The following is an 11,757-nucleotide window of genomic DNA, read 5'->3' on the forward strand; positions in this document are numbered from 1 at the left end:
GGGGAGGAGGGATTCCTACCCACTAATTACCCCCCCCCCTCGGTGGTTGCCCTCTGCGCTTTACGGGGAACAGCTGTATCTTCCGATCAGGGATCGCAATGCGGTCTTCCCTCGCGCCGTGCTATTTTTTCGATAGCCTGTCCCGGTGTATGCGTGTATATGCTACCCCCGAAACCCTCGTGGTGCTATCACGATGGTTCGTGACCACGTCGAACCATCGTCCGCCTCAGAGTTACCAAAGCTAGTGGGAATTTAGGGCCCCCACCCTATACTCCCGTGACTCCGAAGGCCCCGTTTATGGTAGGGAAGCACCATTCACAGGAGGGCCGTCGCGAGGCGCGTCCCTGCGCTGACGGCGTCGTCTCCGAGAGGGATCTGTCCTCTGCCGAACCTTCCTTTATCTGCTTCAACCGATACATTAGCGGGGTCGTCACCAAACGAACGTGGTTTCTTTAAGCTTTTTTTCATGCGCTTCGGTTTCCCAGCGCTGGGCACAAACTCTGATATTTATTTTATATTTATGGTGCTACGAATCGGCATGAAGTGGTCACCTAAAAGGTGGACAGTGACAACTTATTTAGATTGTAAGATTTTATATGCATACCGCTTGCTATCATTCCTACTGGTAATATATGGGAAAGCCTATGTTCACCAGTGAACATGTAAAATGATCTTGACGCAGATAACCACGCATGTGTTCAAACTGGACCGTGACTTCAGTATAGTGAAGAACGATCGGGCGGCAGCAGAGAGCGTGAGTTACTTTCTTCTTCTCTCTTTCATTTGCGCGATAGAACTGATATTCTCTATCGTCTCCCGTCATCTCTTATTCTTGCGTACAAAGTTAAGATAGAGATCTTATTTGTGTGAGTGAGATAGAAATAGATAAGATTATAAAGGCTCCTTGTTACAATATACATACATAAGACTGCTCCACCACGAGTACAAAGATGAGAAGGCGTCCACATCGATGCTATGAATGTACACGTGATTTGTGCAATTTCTGTCCAACGCTTTGTCACGTTCAATTGTAATGTATTTTATTTTTAAAGCATCAACTATGTAAATAAACATATAATAAAACATCACAGCACATTTTAAAAGTACTTAATAACGTATATGAGATCTACGGCGTGACCAAAGGAAAAATAAATTATATTTTATATTTAAATCTTAATAGCCTAGAGTTTCAATTTTGATACCAATCTTTTAAACCGAATGTTCACATTACTATTAGTTTTTTTTATAGGTTGGCTGTACGTATTTCACTGTTGTATAATATTCGTTCCGACGAAATTAAAAAAATCTATTTTTCCCTTCATCTAGACCCTCAAGCAAACACAGTAATATTTAAAAAAATCACTTTTGTAGATCAGGCTATTAAGGGTTAAATTAGTCAATGTATTGCTTATCTGTGATTAAAAAACATTAATGCACGCATATTTCCAATTACCCTATATAAAGTGATCACTCTAAAATATGTAATAATAATAACATTTTTCTACTGTACATAATCTGTGGAAACAGATAATAAATAATAATTTTAATATGGACAGATAGTAATTCGAATTTTAAAAATACAATTTCTTACTGTATTATCATTCACCACAAAAACTTTTGCTCGATTAAACAATCACCCTGTATAACAAGCTGACCTTATAGATAATGTTTTATCCTAGCTATTATTAATCAGTTGGATTTTTAGTTGTTTATTTCGATAAAGTCAGGAGAACAGGTGACATAACCTATTATGAAGTTTTATGAAAAGTTTACAAAGAAAGGTGAACGAAATCGGGTTTTATAGAACTTTATTATATTTAAAATAGTAATATTTATACAATAATAAATAAACATATACAAATTACGAGCCGATACACGCAGTGTGTGTTTGAATTTAAATTTTATGTCATTTGATACGCGGAGTAATCAAAGTTGAAATCATGCGCGTAATAAAAGTCCAGCTGCTCGGGAAATGATAGACACTGTACTTTTTTACTTTTAAACTTCACTTCAGTCGTGAGTAATAATAAAGAAATAATTGATATAATTGATTATTAATGAGTTAGACTTTTTTACTGATAGCAACACATGTTTTGGTCTTAAATTTTAGTTTTGGCATAGTCTATGCATAGTATAGTACTGATTTATTCCGACACAATACAAGTAGTTATAAGAATAAATATAGTATTGCACGGAATATTGTATTTCAAAACCTTTACATATTGTTATTAACCCTCTATATGTATTGTGTACGACATAAATAATAAGATGTCCACCATTGGACTATAGTTTTCCATTTGTGGTAGTTGAAAGCGGCCTGCATAACCTTAAAGTTGTCTAAAGTGTAGGTTCTATGTCGCGCTTCTTGATCCGTCATTTCAGGGTGAAATTAAGATTTTGAGTAGGGTATATATAGAAAAATGTTTGTGGCGTGGGAAGGCCTTCCACAATTTGGACCGACGATATAATTAAAGTTGCGACAAGTCGCTGTATATATGTTTCTGTATTCGTGTAGATTTAAAGGTTTTTTTTAGTTTTATGGCATCACGATCAATAACGTTCATGTGTGGACAAGTTCTTAAATTTTTTTGTAGTTGTTTTGTTTTTAAATCCATATTCATCATTCTATATTCACAATACGTATCATTCCTTTCTATAATTTCTTTTGATACATCGCCTAACTTCCGGAAGGCTGTTAGAAGTGTGATCCCGGTTATGTGCGGATGTAAGCTGTATATATCTTTTTTTTATGGCCCCCGTTATTGGGGGCCTCTCGTACCCTTATCTTTGGTGTGACAGGGACTTTATTGGCAATTTAATTTTTTCACGTAATTTTTTATTTTCTCTCTCTTCTTTCATACTTTACTTTCTCTTTCGGTCTATTTTCTATCTTTCATGCTACATTTCTGCTTTCTTTCCCTTTTGCTTTGTTCATCTATCATTCTTTCCCTTTTTCACGCTGTATGCATATGCAGGTGGCGGAGGTGCTTCGTAAGTTGAGGACGTTCAGGGTGGCAGTGCATCCCCGCGTGCGTCTGCTGTACGGGCTGCTGCGACGCGGGCTGTCTCGACACGCACAGCGCTCATCTGACTCCCTCTACGCGCCGCATGCCTACCGCTCCATCAGCAAGACACCAGCTGACCAAACACAGTCATCGCTTGAGTCACTCAAAATGCACCGCTCTTCGAACACAAGCACACAGAACGATTTACCATAGAAATTTTTGTAAATGTTTTCGTTTTTACAAAGATACAGCATAAATATGATGTCAGAATTTACTGTCGTATTTCAATCTTCACAGTAAACAAATAATTTTTTTTTTTTAATATCTAATACACCACGACTGGATTGTATTCTATAGTAGAGATTGCAAGCGATAAAACCGCCTTTTATACCGCTGCATAAATTGTTAAACAATTATTTATATATTTTTTCTAACGTATCCTTTTAGATATATTCTTTATAATAGTGTACAAGAAAGTGTAAATACTCGTAAAATGAAATAATAATATGTAAGCTCTTCGACTCGATTTACCATTCTTGGCTAAATTCGCTCCCATGGTCACGAATAATGCGTGGCGTTAGCGAGCGACGAATAATTTTAAATAATATATCTTGATTAAACACTAGAAAAACAATCATTTGCTACTGCTATTGTTTTCGCTGTAGCGCGGAGGGTTTTTAAAGTTACATCGGAACTGAATTCACGGAACGTGGGCCCTTGAATTTACACAAAATATCACTGGACAAACGTACTCCAGTTTCAAGGACTGTGCGGTATGGGAGAACAGCGAGGACCACTCGGCAATCTAAGTTAGAATACGAAACCTATCTTAGATCGCCCACGCTGGCAGAAAGCATTAGGCCGCCCTTGGAAACAAGTCGAATTATACGTTGTGTGATATCTGATTTAGTGGATGCTGTTGAAGTGTGTTCAGCGCTGGCAGTGTTGTGAGCATCTGCAGAATGTGCTCTTACTATAAGCGGATTGAGGTACTCATAGCCCTCCTACCTTAAATATACCTTATCAGTCGCCATCTTGATGAACTTTTAAAAGTGTTGTCGTACATATTTCCTAAATAACCATACATACAATTTTGTACTAATTCACCGAACTTCATCAATTGGCAACATTGAAAGATTTCTTTTGTTGAACACTCACAGTCATTGCCCGTTTCTGAGTCTCATGGATGGTGAGAGTCCTTGAATCTCTGTACCGTTGCCTTGGCTTATATGTTCTCTATTGGCCTGGATGTGAGTGGCCAGGGTTTTTCTCTATTTCAGAATATTCTCCTAAAATAAAGGAATATATGCATTTATACATTTTCTCAAGAGCGTCACATCTATTCCTGTAGATGCACAGCTCCTTCATTTGCTCAAAAGAAATAATCTGGGCGGTCGTACCTCAGTGAAATCTGGCGTTGAAATCAGGGAGAAGACAATAGCCTCCCTGATAGGCGGCGATGACAAACAGGCGTTCATATCCCTTTGTAAAGAGATCGCCAAAAGGGCGATAGAAAGAAATAAAACAAACAGAGTATAAAAAGATAAATAGATTAAAAACGTAAATAGAAACAAAACTGTAATAGAAATAATTATAGAATAAGTAATAATGTGTAAAAAAAAAGGAAAATAAAAATATAAATCAAAAAATGTAAAAAGAAAAAGGGAAGAATGATAGACGAACAGAGCAAAAAGGTAAGAAAGAAGAAACGTGGTATAAAAGAATGGAATGAAAGATCATGTGAAGAATAAAAGCAGAGAACGGAAATAAAAAAAAATAAGTGAAAAAAATAAATTGCCCAAAAAAGACCCTGTCCCACCACAAGATAGGGGTACGAGAGGCCCCCAATAGCGGGGGTAATTAAAAAAAAAAAAAAACCTCAGTGAAAACAAGTTGTGTGTTCACTTCGCCTACTATGGTGATCTCTTTCGCACCGGTTTGACTGCCATCACCACAGCACCGAAGTGGTTCATTGGCACATTTTGAAACTAAGTAAAGAAAGGTCTAACATATCTTGTGGAACATAAGCCATATAGAACCTTATGACGTGACAAGTGGTACAGTAATCGGGCGCGGAGCCAAGTAAACAATTGCTTAGAAGGTGTGTCGGCGATTTGGTCGCGTTTAGGTCTGCCTAACGACGTGCGTGCGAAGCCTCTCGTTAGCCGGACACTCTGTCAAACTAACGAGTGACGGACGAGTGCACTCCCGCCCCTCCCGTCCCTCCTCACGCCCCGCATCCAACTGCACATGAGTGCTTGTAGAGGTTACAATGGAACCTACATACAATTTTACAATTATCATAAGCATGCAGCGACTTTCCGTGATTATAAACCGCACCGTAAGACCTGTCTACGTAGCAATCTTTGGGGGGGGGGGGGGGGTATGCTTTGCAGTGCTCGTCTACCTGCAGGGAGGAAGGCAGTCGTGTTCATGAACGCACCCGCAACACGACAACACTTTAACATACGTCGCCATAACGCGCGATTCGATTACCTTATTCTGTCGGAACCCTTTATAAAATAATTCCGCAGCTGTATGAAGCCGTGTTATTTTATCAACACAAGCTTTCCGTGTAGAACAGTCGTTTGAAATCAACTGTTAAAAAATATACATTTTAATGGCAAAGTGTTTAGTTTTAGAAAAGTTCATCCTAAGTAAGAATAGGACAAATATATACCTACTTCCGCCAATGCAGTAGCAGTCGTGCAATAAAGTGCAATACCGCCAGCCCGCTAATAAATGCGCATGCGGCAAACAATGCGAATTACACAACTACCACCGTTAAATCACTCAACACGTGTTTCACCACTCCACGGGGTATCTTCAGGAGTTATGTTACACCGATTAGTGACAAACTCTGTGTTTAATGCACTTTATTGCACGACTACTGCTGCATAGCAGAAGTAGCTATACATTGGTCCTTTTCTTACTTAGCTTAGACTAGATAATTTGTCTACTAGTGAAGTTTTTTATAGATATTTCTGTGATTGAAACACGCAAGTTTATTTGACTTGGCAAGTGAACGTACATGGCGGGGGCGCCACAGACTAATATCCGCTTGTTACACGATTTCCTCCCGCAATTGTTTTGCAACAACGCGTCGCCGCCCGAGGAAATTTGTTTTTAGCGCCCTCGATCAGTAGATAAAGACACAAAAATGATATTATCTCATCACAATGTTTTGAATACAAACAAAAGGAAATGTATAAATGATGCTTGCGGTAAATATAGCTCCTGTTGTTAGACTTTTGATGGCGTGAAGGGCCTTGTGCTCCTTCTGTGAGTTCGTCATGGTCATCAGAGGGACGCCTTCACAGAATGATATTCCCGTACCAGAAACTAGGTCTCCGAACTGGCCTAAACTCCCTATAGCTTCTTCTCCACGAGGGTTTCAAAAGTAGCGTGAACAACGCATACCCCGGGATGGGTTATTCAGAATAGCACAGCGCTAGGAACTGCGGGTCAGTACCATCTTCATATAAGAACACGCGGGGCCAGAATCCCCATCCTCAAGGACCCCGTAGGAATATCTGTCACATTTATTGGCAAGATACTATTCCGAATGTTGAAGTTGCTACAAATATTTCTTCGCCTAATGCAATTGCCGAGGAACGCGTTAGGGCAATAAAAATGAATTTTGTATAACAATATCACAAGAATGATTGAATAATTTGTCAATTACGTGCATTGATAATGAAATGAAAAAAAGTTTAAGATATATATACTTTTGCTTATATTAATAAAGGATTTTGTTGAACTGAAATCACGAAAGTAAATCATTATATAATATATGAAAGTGTTTCTATCTGTATACGATACATTAAAAACCATACAACCAATTGCCACTGGAATATTTTTGAATATTTTTAATCACTACATGTTTCCGATATCGAAATTACTTTTTTGGTCGGATTTTTAATAATATGCATAACGCAGCAACGATACACCTACCATAATTTATTATTTGATTGCCCATTAAGAATATCATAATGATTTGTTCGTATAATTCGCTTTCTTTAAATTCCATAATGATCCCAAAATCCTTAAATGCACAGGGGTCCCAGGGGTCCAGTTTAAGTCGGATTTACGGGTCATCTTTAACCACTAAGTAGTAGGTTGAAATCCCACAGGACCCTTTCCTCAGAGATCGCCTTTTACGTGGTGTGAGGGACTTTGTAACTCCATGAGGACCTCTAGTGCTGTCATATTGTGGGTACATACATGTACAGACATATGTACAGATGCATCATATATGTACAGATTTCCATTGGAGTATATTTTGAAGGGTTTCTCTATCTAGTCTAATATGTCTTGAAGGTATCGCGGTCCAGTCCGGAATAGAACGAGACCGGAATTTAAATTTGTTAAATAAATGGCCTACGACTGTGGGGGGGAAAGTGGAGGGGCGGTCGGACAGTGCTGCGCGTTATCTGTACGCAGCCGAGTGCCCCGGTGCCATTGTAGTCGGCGCGCCATTATTTCAGCGGACGTGAGCTTAATGGTTTGAATAAAAAACGATACAGAGGGACGCTACATTAAATTTTTCATAAAGCAATTTACGTAACCGCGTTCTCGGTTTATATGTTTATATTATTGTTTAGTGGTTTTTATTTCATTATTTATCATCTGTGGTCAAACCACAGATGATTGATTGCAGGTGTGTAAACTTTAAACAGGTTGTGGAATTCTACCTAGGGCCGGTGGGTTCCGAGGATTTATGCCACGAAGCCAGAAGTAAATATGTGTACACCAATACCTCGCTTTGCGTTTTTTTCGAAATTGCGTTGTTTTGGGTTCGAGTCTTTAATAATTTTGTTTTTAATTTTCTCTTTTTTCTAAAAGATGGCAACACTTTTGTTTCTAACTGCGCCATGCCATCAAAACTCGGGATTCCCTTTCAAACTAAAAACAACGCAATTTGAATACAGTTTTATTTTAGAATTCAGTTTCAATTACGTAATGTGTAGTAATGTAGTGTGTTGTGCTTTTTTTAAAGAGAATAATAAATTTAAATTAATTTTTACGTGTTGTTTCCGGTTACAAAAAAGGTAAATATTATTCCAATTTATTTATTGGCAGAGTTATATTATTTATGTTTTTTAAATGTTTAAGTACTTTGTTTAATTTTTTTTTTAAAAAGTAGTATTTTCGTGTCCCTGGAACCTGTCTTCGATCTTTACATGGTTTGCTGTAGAAAATCTTAATTTACTTTGCGTCGTGTTTTTTTTGGAACGTAACCACGACGCAAAGTGAAGTATTGGTGTATATTCATTATACTATATTGTTCCTGTAATGTTTTTGCTGTTATCCTTAAGTCTTTTACAGCTTCCTCAGAAATGAGTTCAGGGAGCGGAAGGGTTCTTAAACTATACTGTATATTCATTAAGCTTATCTCATATATATACAGATTTAAAACTATAAAAACAATTTTGAAGTAACAAAAATCGTCACCCAATCACGTGTCGAAAAGTATTGTATAACGCCATCTTACGCTCGATTTATATAAAGAATTATATTTTTCTGGAATTCCCCTTTTCGTTGCGCCACTGACGAAAACCTAAAGTAACTCCTACAATAATAAGAAGGCGTTTTCAAAGTTTTAGGATCTATATATAAATAAATACATTTAAAAAACTTTTAAGTTAAACGGTTTTTTGATACCCATATTGTGGTGGTTGTAGAAAAATAAGTCCCTAGTCCGCCATATTGGAACGGCGTCCATATTGAATTTTAAATTTTGATATCATCATCGTGTTTTACTAGTGTAGCCCTTTCATTTGATACCCATTTTGAGGGGGTTAAGGAAAAATACGTAATCCGCCATTTTGTATCAGCGGCCATCTTAGATTTATAATGTAATTGATTTTATTATATTGTATTGTCATCTAAATTAAATGTGTGTACCAAATTTCAAATCAATCTGACAACGGGAAGGTGCTTAAATTTCAATTCCTAATTTTGATCCAAATAAATTCCGTACAGGTCGAACTAAATAAGACCGATTAAAAACAATTATTGTTTACAATCTATTCGAGCAGACTTTGTACTGATAGAAGTTATTGGTTTGTTATAATTCAATAGAAAAAAAAAGTATTAAAAAGTAACATTTTTAATTATAATAAACACTTATCCAATCATCCTGTATATGTATGTATATGCAACCAAAGAGAAATTAAGTCGAATCTTCAGCCAGTTTCAATTAAACACGCGTGACCTTGAAGTTATTTATAGATTTTTGTTACCAACTTACTAGAACCTTCTCAGTGGTATAAATGGGTGTACTCCCTATGTCGGCAGTGCAGTGTTTTTGGAGTTATAAAATTAAGATCTACGATCAGTGATAAAAACTGACTATTTGGTAAGTTATTTGAATAGTGATTTTTTGAGCGATTTGGAAGCATAATTTGGAGTAGGCGAAAGTATAATTTGTATTTAATGGAATCAAGCGTTACCTTGCGGAAGTCCATGCTAAGTAAGAAAAGGACCAATATTTAGCCACTTCCGCACATGCAGTGGTAGTCAAAAGTGCACCGCCCGTCAGCCCGCTGATAAATGCGTATGCGGCAAACAATGCGAATTACACAACCGCCACCGTGAAATCACTCAACACGTGTTTCACCCCTCCACGGGGCATCTTCAGGAGTGACATCACACCGATTAGTGCCAAACACAGAGTGACACACAGACTCTGTGATTGCACGGCTACCACTGCATGTGCGGAAGTGGCTAAATATTGGTCCTTTTCTTACTTAGTATAACTTGTGTTAAAGAAGGGTGACCTTTGATTTGTGAATAAGACTCCTCGTGAACGAATGGTGTTTCATTTCGAGTCAGAACCCACAGTACGTAACAATATTATATATGTCTGCAACATTATAACACATTTACTTTTTTATTATCTTATCATAATTCATAAGTGTCTATTTGTTACTCAAATAACGAACAAAGTAAGATTTATTTATTTTGATCATTCACAAATGCCGTTAATCCGTTTATTAAATCCATTCCCGTGACTAGACTCTGTGTTTGGCACTAATCGGTTTGGCGTAGCTCCTGGGGATGCCCCGTGGAGGAGTGAAGCACGTGTTGAGTGGTTTTGCAGTGGCGGTTGTGTAATTCGCATTGTTTGCCGCATGCGCATTTATCAGCGGACTGGCGGACGGTGCACTTTGTTTCACGACTACCGCTGCATGTGCGGAGGTGGCTAAATATTGGTCCTTTTCTTACTACATTATATCGTTATCCAACGCGGGAACCCCACGCCAGAGCCGTCTGTATTTACGTCGGGCGAAAGAGACAGCGCTCTACAATATTTCCCGCCTTTTCATTGACCATTATAATTGGTAAAATATACAGTTTTTAGAGTTAGTATAAATATGGGCAAACTTAAATTTGAGACTTCGTGTTGTCATTATATGCAAAACCTGCTGGCTTTAGGAAGAATCCCACACTGTAATACAATTTTTTTTACCAGTCTTTCTTACTTTTTAAATTTCTCTCTTTCTATTTCTCCCTCAATAGATCGCCAAATGACAGGACCCAAGCTGCTCGCATCCAGCGACTTCAACTATATCATCAGCCCTCCCAAGAGGAAATATTTCAGAGACAATACGTGGTTCTTAAATATTTAATGGAATCAGGCGTTACATTGTGGAAGTCCATCCGAAGTGATTTGACGGTGGCAGTTGTGTAGTCCGCATTCTTCCCGCATGCGCATTTGTCAGCAGGCTGGGGGGCGGTGCACTTTGTTGCACGACTGCCACTGCATGTGCGGAAGTGGTTCATCCAAAAGTTACTGCTTATGTGTAGCCTAAAGATATATTTATCTTCATTTCTAACCTTATGTACACAGTTATTTTTCGCATTCTATATAAAAACGAAGAATTAATTTATTATGCATATAAATATATTCCTCCATTTACTTATTTTACAGCTTACAAACCACGTTTCATCAAGTTTACTTTTTCTGATTTTAAAATATTTAGTATTCTTAAAGGCAAGCATTTTTAAATGTGTTTATTCACCCATAGACTTATGACAAAAAATATATAATCTGTGATATCTCTGAAACCTTTAATTATCGGATAAGTTCTTTCCCCAAAACGCACATTCAACGACTTTAACTACGTCGTCGCTCTACTGAGGGCCCACCCACCGCGTATCTCATCAAATTCTTCGAGCTCCGTACTCCTTCAGATTCGATTTCGCAGGAAAAATAACAATAACCAATCATATTTAATTCATTTATATACTCATGTAAATAGGAGTTCAAATAATCGGGATAATAAAACATAACTTTGTGATAAAATTATATTAACTGCTACAACGTATCAACACGTACACTAGAACCGCGAACCGCGTCGCGTTCGCTCTCGCGCGCACCCTCTCGCTCGCACGCGCCCGGTGCACGTGCACTCACACCGGCCGCCATACAATGCGTGCCATACTATGTTATACACGGTCCAATCACATGTACATACATCCACGACCCGCACACATGGTGTCCCATAAATCAACGTAAAAGCAACTCTTGACATATATATATGGAGATACTTGAAAAACTACAAATATATACATATTTCTATTTCACTTACGAGTTACCATATATAACTCTTATATAAACGGTATACAAAAATTCACACTTTAATAGTTTAATTTTGAAAGAACATATATGTCTTAACAAAACCATATACTCAAAATTATCATTACATTCACTCTGTATTGAAAAAAAATTCTACCACTCTTAAAA

At 37.7% G+C, this 11,757-nt stretch overlaps 1 protein-coding gene across 1 annotated transcript; it reads left to right on the forward strand.

Moving 5' to 3' along the window:
• The first annotated feature begins 667 nt into the window (after nucleotides 1–667).
• On the forward strand, nucleotides 668–3,251 carry LOC137924876 (uncharacterized). The gene is made up of 2 exons (XM_068768259.1): nucleotides 668–754; nucleotides 2,976–3,251. Exons 1-2 carry the CDS (start codon nucleotides 668–670, stop codon nucleotides 3,216–3,218), a joined length of 330 nt encoding a protein of 109 aa, XP_068624360.1. The 3' UTR covers nucleotides 3,219–3,251.
• Nucleotides 3,252–11,757: the final 8,506 nt, after the last annotated feature.

This window comes from Battus philenor, unplaced genomic scaffold, assembly GCF_028537555.1.
Source record: "Battus philenor isolate CCGP_79_NKW_IND1 unplaced genomic scaffold, ilBatPhil1.0.hap1 SCAF_25, whole genome shotgun sequence".
NCBI classification, from domain to species: domain Eukaryota; kingdom Metazoa; phylum Arthropoda; class Insecta; order Lepidoptera; family Papilionidae; genus Battus; species Battus philenor.